The 17,377-nt window shown below is 37.1% G+C and overlaps 1 protein-coding gene across 1 annotated transcript in view; it reads left to right on the forward strand.

The window, feature by feature from the left end:
• Positions 1-2,850: 2,850 nt before the first annotated feature.
• ASPH (aspartate beta-hydroxylase) overlaps positions 2,851-17,377 on the forward strand; it is a gene marked incomplete at its 3' end in the record, with an annotated part of 65,417 nt that continues 50,890 nt past the window's right edge. Inside the window, 4 exon segments of the mRNA XM_008950306.1 lie at positions 2,851-2,866; positions 5,951-6,112; positions 6,883-6,927; positions 8,450-8,518. Of these exon segments, the coding sequence (XP_008948554.1) occupies positions 2,851-2,866; positions 5,951-6,112; positions 6,883-6,927; positions 8,450-8,518 (292 nt within the window).

The raw sequence follows: 17,377 nt of genomic DNA on the forward strand, positions 1-17,377 counted from the left end.
GTGGGGAATAATTATACATATTACAAAAGCTTAGCTTGGTGCTTTGAAGCCTGCCTTGACTTTTGCATTCATAGTTTACTTTTTTTTCCTTCTAAGCTTCTTTGCTTGCACTTCAGTAGTGATCTTCAGGTGGAATTAATGCTGCCAGTCTTGGTAGTTCATTTTAGGAACATATACTTAACTAAAATATCATGGAGCACATAGTTGTAGCAAAACTAACCTGAGAACAGTTTTAAGATTTAAGATGGAGAGTAATTTGTTAGTGAAGCTGTTTGAGTTGGCTCAAAAAAGAAATAACAGACAATCACAGCATTTGACCATGGTAGAATGAGACCTCACAAGAAGTCTGCACTGTTGGCTCAGCTATCCCAATCTTGGTTTGTATTTTAAACACATATCTATTCCATTTAACCTTTGTCTTTCACAAAACTAGCCCAAATGATATGGTTCGGTGTTTTTTGAACTACAGCATTTGGAGAGGTACACAGGTAATCTGTATTTTTCAAGGTATGCATTAATGTATGTAAATCACAGGGTAGGTAATCAGTTTTGTGGCCTTTGGTCCATTTTCCTTTTGTGTGTGAAGATCTTCCCCATTTAGCTCTAGGCTTCCCTTTCAGGAAAGAAGCTGTTTGACATTTCTTGGGAAGACATGTTCTTGCAATCTGTTGATTTTTACAGGGTAAAAGATAAGGCTATAGGTACTTGGTTAAAGGTCAGCATATATGTGTTAGTTCAGATTGGGAGTGTATATTTGAAATTAATTCCTGGACTGTTTCCATTACCTTTGCTTTTATGTGATGTGCTATTGTCCCTGAATATACTTGCTTAGGTTGGAGTCAAGTGAAGCAGGAAGGTGTGCTGCAACCACTTGTGGGCATTTAGCCAGGTAAGCGCTGGAGCAATGCCCCCATAATACTCACAGTACAGACTCCAGGTTCTCAACATCAGTTGCATAATCTCTGAATCCACTTGTAGTAAGATCAGGTGTCTGCATATGGAGGTGCAGCTGAAGTGAAGTTGCAACAAGTTGGCTCACCTCATGCCTGTCAAAACACTCTGGGTTTTATATACAGTAGACTACATGTCATTGCATATAAAATTATTTCCCATACTAAGCTGTTGATTTCTCCATATATTTGACTTTTTACCCTTTGTTTAAATTTTCCTCGTTTCTTGCTCTGTACTGCTTGTGCATCACATAAGTTGCTGAAATGAGTTAGGAGGTCCATCTAAAAACTCTGTTCTGATTGATGTTTTCAGGGGGCTTTAAAGATAGTTAAAGGTACACTAGGTAAAGAATCAACTGGCTGTAGTTTCTTTCTGTCCATTTGAAAAGTCTCAAATCTGGGTGTTATTTCTTGCTTTTTTATCCTTGAGCTGTTGAGAATTGCATTCGGTAATGAGTTGCTGGATGTTAGAACCACAGGAGGCAGATGTTGGTTTTTAAAGCAGCTGTAAGGTTCTGCTGCTCACTCCCTCTATCTGACAGCTGTTCTATAAAGGAGTGTGGGGGAAAGAAGGGTGGAGTGCTAGATCTTGAGGTTTTTATTAGGGCTGCTGTTAATGATAAATGAGTTTTTTTCTTTGTTTTATGAGGAGTGGCTGGGGGAACTGGGGTTGTTTAGTCCGGAGGAGAGAAGGCTGAGGGGAGACCTTGTTCTCCACAACTCCCTGAAAGGAGGCTGGAGTGGGGTGGGGGTAGGTCTCTTCTCCCAAGTAGCTAGCAATAGGATGAGAGGAAATGGGCCAGAGTTGTGCCAGGGGAGGTTTAGGTTGGATATTAGGAAGAATTTATTTCCTGAAAGAGTGGTGACACCGCCCAGGGAGGTGGTGGAGTCACTATCCCTAGAGCTGTTAAAAAGACCTGTAGATGTGGAACTTGGGGACACGGTTTAGTGCTCATGGTAGTGTTGGGTTGGCAGTTGGACTTGATGATCTTTGAGGTCTTTTCTAACCTTAATGGTTCTATGATTCCTACCATCAAGAAGGAGCTGGCATTAGTTTGAAATGCAGTGGGGAAAGAATAGTTTGATCAAATTGAACGTGTATGTAAGTCGAGTAGTGTAATCATGTTTTTTTTCCTCCTTTTCTGGTCATTAAGAAGAAGAGAATGTGTTGATCATTAATGATTTGTGTTAGCTTTAAATTGAACAGGTAGTATGCAGATCATCAAGATTTAAAGGAGGGGTGAGTGAGATGGGGTAGTGTTAGTGCTTTCTGGAAAAGTTGGGCAGCAAAGCACAATCAACATCTCTGCTACTTGGAACAAACAGAACAACAGAAATTTTACCTGGTTTAGCTTTGTGGCATGTGATGTGCTGCTTCAGGAAGGCTGGCAGAGGAGTGCCAGCATGGAGAAACTTCCCTGGGTGAGGGCCAAGTGAACAAATGCAAGCAGGCAGGCTGTGTGTCCAGACTTGTGTTCCAGTTTACGCTGCTGGATTTAATGTCCTCAGAGCTCAGGCACTGAGGCATAAATTGCAGCAAAATTACAACCCTGCTCGGTTTCATTCGCTGCTGCGTTTGATGGTGGGGGATTAAGGGGGGGAGAAAGGATCAGCTACCCAGGATGCTCAGGGAGGAGGAGTAAGTGAATTTGATTGTCGTCAGAACTAGATTGCCATATGAGTTCTGAAAAGTGTTTGGCTCCTGGGGATAACTGCTCTAAAAATAGACTTGGAGGAGAGGTTTCTCTCGGGTCCAGTTTCGGGTTCCAGCTGAGCTGGCTTTAGGAAACTTGTTTGCTGCCGTGGCAGGACTGCAGGAGGATAAATCGTTGCTTACTCTGCCTTCAGTGTTAACTTCTGGAGATACCGACACGCTTGGTGGCCACCGGGCACTGATGTTATGGCTGACGACACAGGTATAATCCTAACCTTTTGGTGAACAGGTGCAGGGTGGCAAATGCTGGCCACGTCTGATTTTGTCATGGGCAAGATGAGTGGTTTGCTGTGGCGTAGTTGTTTCTGTTCCGTTTGCTGTTCTGGTCTGAGTTACAGGCTGCCTCTCTTCTCTGTGACTGAATGCTCACTGCAGTAGAGGTATTTCATCTGTTCATGGCAGGGTGGTTGATTGTAACTTCAGTTTTGCTTGAGTGGAGCACACATTCACATAAGAGACATTGTTTTGTCTTCAGATGCCTGAGTTTAAGGTTATTGTTGGAGTTTGTGAAATTACCAGATGCCTTCTAATGTAAAAGGAGAAAGGTTTGAATTCATTTTTATGTAGGCATGACTCTTAAGCGAGATATAGAACCTTTAAAGATTTGCCGTTGAGGAACAGAGCGTAATTTAAGACTTTCTGATGTCTGCATAAAGACATCTGGTGTGGTGTAAGCCCAGGCTTACCAGATATGGCAAGTGACCTACTTCTGACATGGCTGGCAGCATGTGCAGGGAAAGGGCTTGAATTGAGAATTAACTGTTGGAGTGAGCTCTGAACCAGCCTGAGCCCTTGCAGTGTTTTGTTCTGGCCCTATGGGCAGGGTTCTCTGCACAGACTAGGGAAATTTAACATTACATGGCTTCCATTTATATTAAAATGTTTCCTGATCAGGCTGCTGTAGTTGAATTCTTAGCAGAATTTTGCCAACAGTTTTGAATGTTTTCCTATAAGGTAGGAAGCCACAGCATAAAAACATGTCTTTGTGGCTGATGTGAATGATAATTGTGGAGCAGAATCTGTTTTTTTTTGAGGGTTTTGCATGAAACAGTCTCTTAGACTGGAAAAAATACAAAGAGCTATGCTTGATTAATTAAATAAGCTTGGCTTTAATTTTTCTACTTGTCTCATAAGTAAAGCTCCTTTCTTCAGAGGCAATTAGCAGTAAACAGTGGAAATCAGTAAGGTAAATGAGTAACGTGTTATGCAGGAACATTTTCTTTCCCTTTTGACTCTTCTAATAACTAGTTTGTTCTACAACAAGGTTGTAATCTGAAATAATTTAAAATGTTTTTAGCCTTAAGGTTTAATTTTAAATATGTACAAAGCTTCCATTGACTGCGTTGGGACATGAGTTGCAAAGTTCTGCTGTTTCATAATATACATTTTTTGTATTCCTGGCTATTCACATTTCCAGCTCAAGTACTTTAAATAATTGTCATATACAGTTGATCCTGTTTCTGAATGCACTGCCATGTGCTGCTTGTCTTTACCTCTGTTTTTGGGCTACCTGTACATCTTTCCCCTAGGAGAGATGTTACAATGTGTTACAGAGCTTGCACATATGTAATGAGGGTGCTGTGCAGCAGCGGGTGATACCTGCCCGATGGAGGCTAAGTTGTCTTGGTTTCTCCCTGAATATTGTTAGACAGCCTATACCAAGGCAACTTTAATAGATAAAAAGACACTAAATAGTTGGTATTTGATCTTTGTATGGAGCAATCTTAATGAAAGGATTTTTTTTTCTTCAATAAAATGCTGAGCTGAGTAAGAGCTGATTTGAGTCAGTTGTTTGGGTTATTTTATTGGTCTGAGGTCAAGATATAGCACAATAAATCTAATAAAATTAGTTTATTACCGCTGTGAACATAATGGCAAGTAGGGACTGAAAATATTTCTATGTAACATCTGTTACAGAATTAAGTCAGCCTTTAAGCCAGGATTTATCTTTTAGTGCTATTCCCTTTTATTCTAAACCACAACTACATTGGTATTTAGCTGTTGGGAGTATTTTTTGTCTTATTTATAAATAGGTACTGATAAATACATCAAACGTTCCTTGTAATTAGTATGATGAAGTTAATTCCCTACCTTATTATATTACCTCAGTATTCATGGTGAAGTTCCTCGCGTATTTCAAAACGTAAGAAATAGTTTTACTTCAGTAACAGCGACTGGATGTGGCTGGACGGGCAAAGGCTGATGCCTACAAAGGAATGAAGGCTGGCAGACACGGGACTGTAGCCAGGGGCCAGCCCTACAATGGTAGTATTAGGAGGTGGAAGAGAAGACCTTGAGCTTTGGAGCAAGGCCACAGGCATCTTTTTGGATGTGCTTTTATTCACTACACGTAGCAGATGATCCTGAAGCAATGGACCAAGCAATTTGTCTTCTCTAGTAGCGATGCCTGTTTGAAACTCCCAACCCCTATGCTAGCCTGAGGTCTTTCTTTTCCCAGCAGTTTGTTTATAAGCACTGTATTTTTTTAATATACATTTACTGTCCATATGTGCTGTTATAAATGAAGCTGTGATTTACATTAAGTCTCTGTGTCATCCTTTTACTTGTCTGTTCCATGGGACTAGACATCTAAAGGATTTCAGCACGTAGTGAATCTCTGATTCTAACAGGGAAGATATTTTTAGTTGGTAAAGTGCCTGAACCTTAGTATGTCTTACTCTTAGTATGGTTTAGATTTTAGAGCCTTCTTAGGCTCTTGGAATTCTCACATTGATTCCATCAGCTAATTCAATGAGCATTGAAACTCCCTTCAGAAGGAATGTTTTTCCTCCAAACTGGTCCTATTGCCCTCTGGTGGCATTTGGAGAACTGCTGGCACAAATGCAAAGCATCTCAAAAATGTTAAGCTCTGTATAAATATATGCTGAAGGGGAGGAAGGGGGGATTTCCAACCAAGTTGTGAAGACAAATTACATGTGGATGTTTGATATTTGCTTGGTTTGTGGAGCTTTTACATAGATAATCATCAAATTTCCCACCGTAATTCAAAATGATAGGGAAAGCCAGTGACAGTGGTGAAGTTTAAAATAAAACGTCATGAAAAAAAGCCCAAACAAAACAAAACCATAAAAAACCAAACAAAAATGAAAACAAAAACCTGAAAGCAAAAAAACCCCAAACCAACCAACAAACAGCAAAACAAGTTTCTCAAATGTCCTGTATTCTGTGTAGTGATAAAAAAAAAAGAACAGGTTTATAATTGTATTCTCCATCATAATTTTCAAACTTATGCAAATCTTTGTTTTCCGCTTGTTTATTTTAACAGACACTAAGCATGGAGGAAGCAGGAAAAAAAACAGGAATGGAAAGAAAGAAGGCCTCTCTGGAAGCTCATTTTTCACCTGGTTCATGGTAATTGCTTTGCTGGGAGTTTGGACATCAGTAGCAGTTGTCTGGTTTGAACTTGTAGACTATGAAGAAGTTCTAGGTAAGAATTTTAAATCTTAAGATGCTTCTAATATTTGGCATGCATTAAATGGAGGCTATTCTAAGTTTCTGACTGGCTGGTTTGTCTAGTGTGGTGTTTGCAAGTGACCTACAATGATAAGAACAGGCAATGTAGCTCAGAAAGTACATTGTAATGCTGAGCTGTGTTATGATAGTTAAAATGGGATTCTCATGAGACTGAGAAAGGTTATTAAAATACTGCATTTATTAAAGAATTGAAGATATCTCTGAGGCGAGATGTGGCTTATTTTGTAACCTGTATACTGTAGTTCATTTAAAATGTCAACTAAAGATGCATTGTCTCAGCTTAAGCTCTGGGAAGCTTGCAGCAAGGGTTGAAAGCGGGCAGTTGTTGTTACCACTCTGGACTGTGTCTCTGTTGAGTCAGGACAACTGATTGGTCATCTTCTCACAAAAGAAATCTTGAGTGACCTCAGTTTTAAGCTTACAAGCTTAGTGTTGATAATTTTATCTCAATATGATAACATTAAAATAATATTGTTAATATAATATCTCAGGGTGAAAATTAATGTCTCCATTTTCAAGTTGTATGTCCATAGTTAGAGCCACTGTCCCTGATTATATAGAATTCAACATGTCCTTTCGCAACTGCTGGTTTAACAAGCTTTCCAAATTTGTTGGTAGATGCTGTTTTTGATCTGGATTGATTTTAAGAGAAGTTTCTGGTTTGAAACTTGGTTGGGTCTAGTGATGCAATTAATTGTTTCTGTATTTTTACCATGCATGCAGCCAAAGCAAAGGATTTCCGTTATAACTTGTCAGAGGTCCTACAAGGTAGGATACTAGAGACATAAGCTTTCTTTACAGACCTATGGCTAAAAAATTTCTTTTACTACTTTTATGTTTTTAATTTTGTAGAGAATTGCTATTCTTCTACAATGACATGAAACTCAGTCATTTCTCATCTGTCTCATTTTTCATGGCTTTGAAGATGATACAATTCTTTTTTCTAGAAAATTGTTTATTCCATCAGTTTTGTGTTTAACTAATAAAGATCCTTTCTAATTGATTGCTTTCATACAATGCTGATGGCCTTATTTTTGTCTGTTCTAGACCCAAGCCTTAACATTTTGTTTCACAAAACTGTTTTCTAATTTTCTAAGTACCATATTGAGAGCTAATTTCATTTCTTTTAACAGCAATCAAGTTCTTCCTCCATTTAGAGAATGAGCAGTATAATAATAAACTGGCAAACTATAAGGACTTAGAGTTCTTCTGCAAAATGTGTGCAGAGGTTCAGTCTTATTAGAGGTTATGTCTGAAGCTTATCAAAATTAATGAGGTAGCTCTCAACTCACTTAGTGATCCCAGGATACTTTTAATCCCAGGTACCATGACTCTATGCTAAAAATTCTTTTTGATTAGAAACTTGGGTTCTTTTCTTGCATATATTTAGGTCTGGTAGAGCTGCAGTTTCAAAAATAAAGGTGAGAGGTCTGATGTATTCATCAGCTATAAAAGGATTGACAACTTTTTGTCTGCAGTGAATGTTAGACAGTTATTCATAAGAACTGTGAATGTTTTTCTGTTGTCAAGGAAGTAGATGACTTACCTTCTGTTAACTTGGCACTAAAAATTATATACGTCTTTTGTTTCTGAGTGTTTAGAATGGCAAGAAGCATCTAATCTAAAAAAAAAGGTGATTATTTGATAAATCCTTGTTTTATTATTTGTTTCCCCTCAAACATGTGGAACATTCCTGGTGAACTTAAGTTTTATTCAGAGTAAGACATGTCTCCATAAAGTTCATAACTATTACAGATTTGCTTTAAGTCTGTGAGCACCAAAATATATGCGTGGAAAAAAGACTAATTTGTGTTTAGTTGAAAGTCTAGGAAATATTATATACCTCTTTTGTTTCTGAGTGTTTAGAACGGCAAGAAGCATCTAATCTAAAAAAAGGTGGTTATTTGATAAATCCTTGTTTTGTTATTTGTTTCCCCTCAAACATGTGGAACATTCCTGGTGAACTTAAGTTTTATTCAGAGTAAGACATGTCTCCATAAAGTGCATAACTATTACAGGTTTGCTTTAAGTCTGCCAGCACCAAAATATATGCGTGGAAAAAAGACTAATTTGTGTTTAGTTGAAAGTCTAGGAAATGCAGAAAGGAACTGAAAATATTTGTAATATTTTCCAGGAAAATTAAAATGTGGTTAAGAAGAGTACAGCTAAATCATTTCAGAGAAATATGGTAACCACCTAGCATTGACAGTCAACCATCCCATTGAAAACACTGTGCTGGAAACAAACTGCTGAATCCCTAATTCTCACTTCTTCCTCTCTTCATTGCCAGGCAAGCTTGGGATATACGATGCTGATGGAGATGGAGATTTTGATGTGGAAGATGCTAAAGTATTGCTAGGCAAGTACAAACACAGGTGGAATAAGCTATAATATTCAGTTGTCCTATTCATATTTGGGTTTTGTTTAATGTCAAAATAGTATTTCTGTTTTCTCCTAATTGGAGAACTTAAATGGAAATAATTGTGGGTAGTGTGAGTTGTAGGATTGTGTGCAACTCATTGTAGCAAATTGTGTTGTTTTTCTTAGTACAGCAGTGTAAGTGAAAAGCTTTTAATTACAGGATGACTTTGAAGTTAGGACATGGATGCTGCTGTATCACCTGTTGAAAGATGGTTGTTGTTAATAAATTTATCAGATGCAGGGGTCGAGATGCTTCAAGAGTGAAAACATTGTTAACGTGTTAAGTCAGGTTCATTTTAGAGTGGCTTCCAGCAGGCCTTTGTACTACTTAGGTGACTATTTGTTTAGCATATTTTTGTACTGTCTTTCTTCTGTTCTGAGTTATCCACAAGTCTGTTCTTTTTCTTTGTCCTTCATAAATCCTACATGATGTGGAGTTTTCTTCTTTGACATTGAAACACTAGTTTTAGGCTTCTGTTCCTTGTAATCTGGGAGTCTTTCTGCTCATTCTGCACCTTCTATCTTGTACCTTCTAGCAGTTAAAGCACTACCATCTTCAGTTTCACAACTGAGCATTGCATAGATACTTCTTACATACTTGGTGTTAGAAAGTTTATTTTTTAAAATTTATTTGTTCAAATAAACCTGAGCACACAGGCCTAGCAAGTTGAACAAAACAACAGACCCCCTCAGTGCAGTAAATAAGAGCTTGAGCAGAGGGCAAAGTGGAATGTCTCAAACCAGTCAAAGTTATGAATATCAGGATATTAGTCTTGCTATTTGAAACTCATGCTCCACAAAAATCAGTTGCTCATCAGTTTATTTTTGCCCACTTAAATTTGTAGAAATAAGCATGTCTTTTTGGAAGGGCTCAGTTGTTTAATCCCTTCATGGTTCAAGAAAACCCATTGCAATGAAAGTTTGAGCTGGTTTGCAGTGGTTTGAATGTGAGAGGCACTGCAAAGAACCTCCAGTGCTCTGAATGGCTTCAGAGCTGAAAACGGGACATAAATGGTAAATAAAGTCACACTTTCTGTAGTTAGGATCCTAATCTCTGTCTGTTATGTAGTGTATAGAAAGTGGGTATCAATCTCTTGTGGGTCGTGTCAGTTGGATTCAGATTGCCAGGGTGGCAGCTAGAAACCTGCTGCTCCTTTGTTCCATGACTGGTTTATGCAACTTGCTGTAGCTGGGAGCTCTGCCAGGACATGACAGTGTTTCTATTATAAGCTTGTCTTGTCATGCATTTAAACCTTATACTTCAAGTGTGTCATTAAAAGGTCACAGATGAAAACTTATTTTTGTTATTTTTGAATACTTGCTTGGAAATAGAATTTAATCTAATTTCAGAATATTTGCTGCAGTATGAAGGAAATGGTAATATTTTAAAAGTTACACTCTACTGATAAAAATGATGAATAAAAAAATATCTTTTTGCTAATAACTAGCATATTATATTACTAGCTGAAATTACTAGTACCTTGTTGTGCTCATTTGTGTTTTACATTTAATATGAATGAAAAAATGACCACCACTATGCAGCCTAAAGTGACTTCATTATTGTAAAAACTGGTAGACTAGATTGCCTCTTGAGGCATTTGTCTTCCAGAATTAAGCCTTTGTAGTAAAGGAAACCATGTGATAAGCCTATATATCAACTGCATTAGGGTGACTTTCTAAATGCTGAATGCATAGCTTCTTTTACATTTTATCTGAGAGGATTTTTTTAGCACATATGCTGTGTCTGAAGATATGATAGTTACTGGGATTTTTCTCTGGGTCAGACTACCATAACAGGAAGTGGTTTCTCTGCTAGTTTAATAGTGACTGAAAAAGGAGATCCTACTCTTTGATATCTACTGCTGGGAAGTCATATGCTGCTTTTATCTTCAGCTATTACTAAACCATTGTATATTGAAATTGTGGCATATACAGGGGTTTAATGTTGTCCACTTTCATAATCCTTAGGGTTTGCTACAAATAAGATTTAATTTGCATATTAATGCTGAATATAATTTAATTTCATCTAACATTTAAAAATGCCTCTACCAGTGTGAGTTTATTTTATATTTCAAAGAATATTTTGGTAGCTGATAACTTAGCAGTTTTCTGTACTACTTGGGGACCCCAAAATAAAAGAATTAAAATTTATTATTTTATTTCTTGTGCATGTAGTTTATGATAGGCTCTGTTCTTTTTATTTGCTGAAATCAAAGGAGGTTTGGTGATTAAGTTCTCTTGAGGTATTTGCATAATTTTAAAGGTGGTGTGCAAGAAACCTGTGTTTTCTTCCCTTCTTTTCCACTCCTCATCTCACCCAAGTAAGAGAGAGGAAAAAAACCCATCCAACCAGCCCCAAATATTTGTTGAGTTAGTTTGGTATCCATTTATAAAATTATCTGGGGTGGAAATGCAAGGAGGAGGTTCTATTTACTGAATTCCATTTTGGTAATGGGAAGAGAGGCTTCTTAACCAGCTCCAGTGAGGGCTGCTGTTAGCAGTAATTCACTTCCCCCTTTTTTGCCAACGTGACTGTGATAGTTCTTTGAAGGAGGTTATTCTTCTCAGGAGTGTTACACCTCTGTACTTGCTTCAGCTCAGAGAGTGGCTTTAGGATCAGTCTTCTTATGGTTTTAGTTCAGACTAGTCTGGCTGTGCAGAAAATGGAAAAAAAAAACAACCTGGTGTATCAGCAAACCAAGGGTAGGAAACAGGAGAATCCAAGCTTCTGTGAACCAGCGTTTTTTCCCCTCATTCACCTCTAGCAGAAGAAGTTTGCAAGCAGTTGTAGAATGATGGCACACTCGGAAAATGTGTGGTGAGATGATAGGACTTAGAAGAAGGCTTTTGTAGAGCCCATCTGTTCAGGATAGGCTTCATACTCTTCTCTATCTTTCTTATGTTCTACTGTAGCACCTTCAAGTATTAAAGGCTTCCATGTGCTCCTTCTGGTAAAAGAGATATTTGCAGGAGAAGAAAGCCTTTGTCTCGTGAAATGAATGTAGGCAATGTGCCTCTGGCATATTGGTTGTGATATGGATGAAGATTTTTCACTCCCTCGATCAGTGTTTGATTTAAACTGTGTTGTTCAGACACCTCTAGAAAGAAAAGAGTTATTTCTGTGGGTCACTCAGCATGGTATGGCTGCTGCTTTGGGCAGCTTCATTCTTCTCACCATTTTCAGGCACATTTTTGCTTTAAAAAGCAATTCTCAGTCATGAGGATGCATGAAGACCAAAACCAGTTTCAGTATTCTGTATTATTATTATATTTAACTCCAAGAAGAGAAAATCGATAAACATATGAAATGATGTCTTACTTTCTGCAACTCTGGCTGAAGTGTCTTTTCTTTTTTTTTTACCATTAGATTGAAAGCCCATTTTATTAATCTTAGGTAGTTTTTGCTAAGAATTGTAAAGAAAGAATTTGGGGGTTTGTTGTTAGGTGCTTTTTATGGTAAAGACTATTAGATGTATTCTTCCAGTTTCTGTGGTCTTAATCTTGTCAAAGAAAATACACTGCTGTACTCCTTGTTATCTTTCATAAAGACTGCCCAAGGGTTCTTAGCCTTGCCTTAGTGCAAGAACAGGGACATTTATGTGATTCTTCATGTGCTTACAGAAATGCTAGCCAAAATCTGGGGTCTTTTGTGAGTGCTGGGGTTTGGTTTTTTTATTTTTGATGCCAGATTCCCAGAGAATAGAATGATGGAAATATTTATAATTCTGTTTACTATTTAGATTTTTTTAGTCAGGTTTCCATTCTTAAATTGAGAATTTATTCTTCAGTAAATGTACTTACTTTGATTTATGTTATTATATCTTGCTTGGTCCAAATTTTGAAAACATAGTAGAATGATGACTTATTAGCAGGCTTAAAGTTAAGTCTATAAAATTTAATTTTTATAGAACTAAGCCATGGAAGAAGTTGGAGAGGGATATTTGTAATACCCTTGCTTGCCTCCTGGATTCAGTCTGTCAGTTTTAAACCTTTGGGCTATCCAGTGAACAATTAAAGAGAATGGCTGGTCACTGAAGTAGAGGTTCTGGACATCCGGGTACAAGGATGTGGAACATCATGAACTTGGAAGTTTCCTCAGAATTATCATTGATACTCTCACAATGTGCTGTAAGAAAAATGGTTGAAATTATGTTAAGTGTCTCTGCCATTAACTCCTCTTTCTGAATGTTTCATTAACCTGCACCTGATATTGCTTTGTAGTCTGCATGTGCGACACATTCACTTAATTTTGTCTCAACAACCTGTCTTCACCCTTTGCCCACTTTTCTGCTTCTCCTTCCAAAATAATTGAAGGTTTTCTCTGGTTAGAAGTGAGGGGAAATTCCTCCCTCTCTCACTGTAAAGCTTCCAAATAATTGATACCTGGCATCACTTGGTCATTCTGTTGGAATTTTCCTGGAATGGAAAAGTTGAAATGGTGTTTAGTAATAATGCTGAACCAGTGGATTTCAGTTTTAAAACAAACAAACAAGCAAAAAACTCAAAAAACCCAAAACACTAAAAATAAAAAACCACACGGGAGGAGGGAAAAGAAGAGAACTTTAATCATGGCTTATCTGTATTTTACAAACACCAGGTAGATCAGTGGGTCTTGTAGACCAAGATAGCATCTCCTGAGAGAGAGACTGAACTCTGCTCAGAGTTCAGAAGTGATGGGTTCTTTTTATGCTGCTCTGGCCATCTCCGCTTTAGCTGTCTCCAGCCTGATTTAGATTTTCTACATAACAATATGTACACCTTTTTTATTGGCTGCCTGGTCATTGTTAACTGGTGTTTGTATATCCTGAAGTGTGGAATTAATTCCCGAGGATTGAGTATATCATGCAGAATGCTTAAAAACAAAAAAAAAAGAAAACAAAACAAAACAAAAAAAAACACAACACCAGAAGAGAAACATGTTAAAAAACCAAGGAAACAAACTGCAAAACAACCCCCCAGCAATTAGAGTCCTCACTTCTAAGCAAAACCAAAATTCTGCATGGTAGAATAGATGTTCTCCTTAACAGTATGCCTGTGACAAGTTTAAATACTGTTTGCTTTTAAATGTTGTTCTTGGCTCTCAGTTGCAAGCTCTCAAATTTGAACGGGATGGTTTTAAAAAAAAAAAAAAACAAGGCAAATTGGATGATTTTAAACAGTGGAGGATTTCTGTTAAAAAACTGTCTAGAGGTAAATGCTGTGGCCAGAAACCTGAATAAAAATGGATTTGGTTTTAGTACTAAGGAGAAGGGAAAGCAAAGCTGCTGCCTTTTTAAAAAGATTTTGGCATAGTATTGTGCATGTTTATTGTCCAAAGTATAGTCTCTACTTGGAAAAATTCAACTTTCTTAACATCTTTCTATTTCCTAATTAGCATTCCTGTAAAGACTGATGTCTGTGACATGAGATGTCTTTCACAGAGCCTCCTTTTACAGTTTCCTCTTTCCACCTAACTGCTGTCTCTTTTTTTTTCCCTTCCCTCCCTCTCTCTTTCCTCTATTCTTGTGTAGGCTTGACCAAAGATGGCAGTAATGAAAATATTGATTCCCTTGAGGAAGTCCTTAATATTTTAGCAGAGGAAAGCTCTGATTGGTTTTATGGCTTTCTCTCATTTCTCTATGATGTATTGACTCCTTTTGAAATACTAGAAGAAGAAGAGAGCGAAGCTGCAGATGATGTTGATGGTACGTCACAGAATGAAGGGGTTCAGGGAAAAAAGACTTGTGTCATTTTGGATTTACAGAACCAGTGACTGAGAGACTAATTTGATTGGCTTTTGAAAACGTCCATGAAAACATCAGTCTAAATATAACAGGAAGTTATGGCATTGAGGGGAAACTCCCAAATGGACACCCTAAAGATTGAACAAAAGCAAGCTGTGCAACGTAGTGTCACTAGCTGAAATCCTTTCAGTGACTTTTCCATTTTTGTGACAGGCTGACAAATGCTCCACAGCTGTGTACATATGTAGAATAAAACCTGTCTGCGGGTCTGTAGTTGATTTCTGTATGTGCTTCAGTTTGTGCTTTTTGTGCACAAAACTTACAAAGCTGAGTGTAATAACCTTTACTGTTAACATGAAAACGTTTGTCCTCCTAGCAAATATTAACTGCAGTGTTTTGTAATGGCTTTGACTGTATTCTAGCATGACTGCGTAATGTAAATACATATTTATATGTCAATCCCTAACACAGACATGACAATGATAATTCTCTCGTGAAATATAATTTTAATAAATAATTTATTTTGCGATTCACTGATTTCTCAGCTAGATTCTTTTTACATGTTCAAACAGAAGCACTTCATTTAGAAGTGTTTGAACGTTTTGCTGAAACATCTATTGCTCAGTTAGCTAACATCTGTTTTGTGTTCAGAGGAGATGATGTTATTATATGGTTTATTCCCAGCCATTTCTGTTTTCAAACTAAGTTTACAGTATTTTTTTTCATATACCAATCACACTACAAGAGCAATTCTAAATTGGAGGTTTTTTTTTTTTTTTTTTTTTTTAAGGTGGGCCTCTTATGGAAGTGGGAAGCTGTGATTCTGTATTTCTAATGTGATACTGAATATATTAAAGACTAGTTGGAAATTAGATTTTAGTGTCTTCTATTCCTTGCTAAATTCACGACCTTAATGCAAATTCTAATCCTTTTCCTGTGAAACTGTTTTATGACAGTTGTTCCAAAAATATTTTTCATGTACATGAATTCTGTCTGCCACCAGAAAGTTCTTCATATAGAAAATGGAGTTCATAATTGTGTTCTGCAGTTTGTATCAGGTACTAAAAGCTGAACCTGGGCTTTCATTTTAAGTATTTGAGGATTAGGATATAAGAAAGGTAATAATACATAAATACAAGGGGTTTTAGGGTCAGATATATGAAACACAAGGCAAAGAAGACAAAGAAAAAACCCTGTACATTATGAAAAGAAGTGCTAGTAAATCTGTGGCATATTAGGAGTTTTTTAGAAATAAGGTCATAGGAAATAAGCAAACTGGGTTTGTTTTATTTGGGGTTTTCTTTTCCTCTTAATTTTAGAAGCAGATTTGAATTAGAAGATTTTCATTACTGTTGTGGGATAATAGTATCTCGCAGTATGAATTGGAAAAATTGTCATGGAATGTTGAATTCTATTGTAAATGCTTCAGTAATAGAACTGGATAGCAAAAAAGAGGAGGAAAACATCTACTACGAGAATTCTATATCAGGGAGTTTATACCAAGTAGCTAAAATACACACTGATAATCTGATGAAGATGCGAGTGAAATTGATATCAATCGATTGCTGGAACCAGGAGCAAGTGAGAGGCACTGAAATAGGAAATGGGTACATCAGTCACCAGCAAGTGAGTTTAACTTGCACTAGGGGAATGCAATGCAGGCCAGAAAAGTTCTGGTTTGATATTGTGACAGTTTATGGTTGATTTTCATGAAGTGTTTCAAAGTCCCTTCAAAAAAACAGTTACAGTAGGAGTAAAGCATTTCTAGGTTGGGACAAAAACGAAGGGGTGAATAGCTAGGGGAAATACTAACAGTAAATAACTTTCTAGAGTGTTTAGTATCTAGAATATAGAACTCTTGCCTGGTGTTGTGACCCTTGAGTTAACAATTAAAGCCTTTCCAATGGTGAACGTAGCTGTCAAAGCTCTCCTGAAGTGAGAGAGGTGGAGAGTCTGATTTTATTGGATTGCATTAGTAGTTGTGATTGCAAGCAAAACTTGGCTATAAGGGTGGTAGTAAGATTTAGGCAAGTCTTCAGTTATGTCAAACTAAAAAAAAAAACCCTCAGCATTTTAACAACAATAAGGTTAAGCTCAGTGTGATATACAAATAAGAAAGGAAAGCTGAACTGTAAGTCCACATGAAGTGTTTGAAATTAGTTGAGGGAATTGAAACCTAAATTCTTAGTTGGATTTGTGGTGACAGTTATAGAAAATACAGTCAGTATATGAATGTTTTCAAAGAAGTCCAGAAAACTTCTGAAGGGGTTTTAAACTGTAGAAAGCAAAGCTGCTACAGCTTCTGGTTTGATGTTTATTTAGAATAATTATTTTAGAAAGCAAAGCTGCTGCTCTCTAACTGTCATTTTTAGTTTAAGAATGTATAGTAGGAGCAAATTAGTAGCCAGCAGTGCTTTTAATGAGGAAAAATTAAGTGATAGGAGCTTGCTAGGCTTTGCAGATAGTCAAGAATGGAAACCACAATGATTTTATGTTAAACTGGACATGAAGCTTTCATTAGTTACCTTCGTATTCCTTACAGGTCATTTATATTAAATGTTACTGTCCTCCAGATGGAAATGTCTGTGAGTAAAGGTGTGGTTTTCCAATTCAGCCAAAATGTTTGGCCAGCATTTTTGGAACTAGGTTGGATGTTTTGCTCTGCCATTTTCTCGTGTTGGTAAAAGTTTGGTATTTTAACTGGCAGTCTTGAGTAGAAGTTTACAAACTTCAAATAAAATACTGCATTAACCTGTGTACCTTAAGCTCTTGCTTGCTTAGATGTGTTACTTTTGTAAAGAAATTGCAGGGAAAAAAAAACCTTAATAGCTGTATATCTGAAATGGCTGGGAACTTATGGGAGGTTTGAACCCCGGATTTCTGTGACCACCTTCAACAATATTTAATTTGAGAGTACGAATGTTTTATATGGGTGGGGGAGGAATCACAATGCTCATAATATATCAGATAACATAGAATTGAAGAGAATAAACAGAAAATTCTGTAAGTGTCTGCTGAAATTCTTATCAAAGCAACTTTCTGCCAGTACTTCCCTCCTACCCCTCAAAAAATAA

Source organism: Merops nubicus, unplaced genomic scaffold (genome assembly GCF_000691845.1).
Source record: "Merops nubicus isolate BGI_N331 unplaced genomic scaffold, ASM69184v1 scaffold10622, whole genome shotgun sequence".
Lineage (NCBI taxonomy): Eukaryota > Metazoa > Chordata > Aves > Coraciiformes > Meropidae > Merops > Merops nubicus.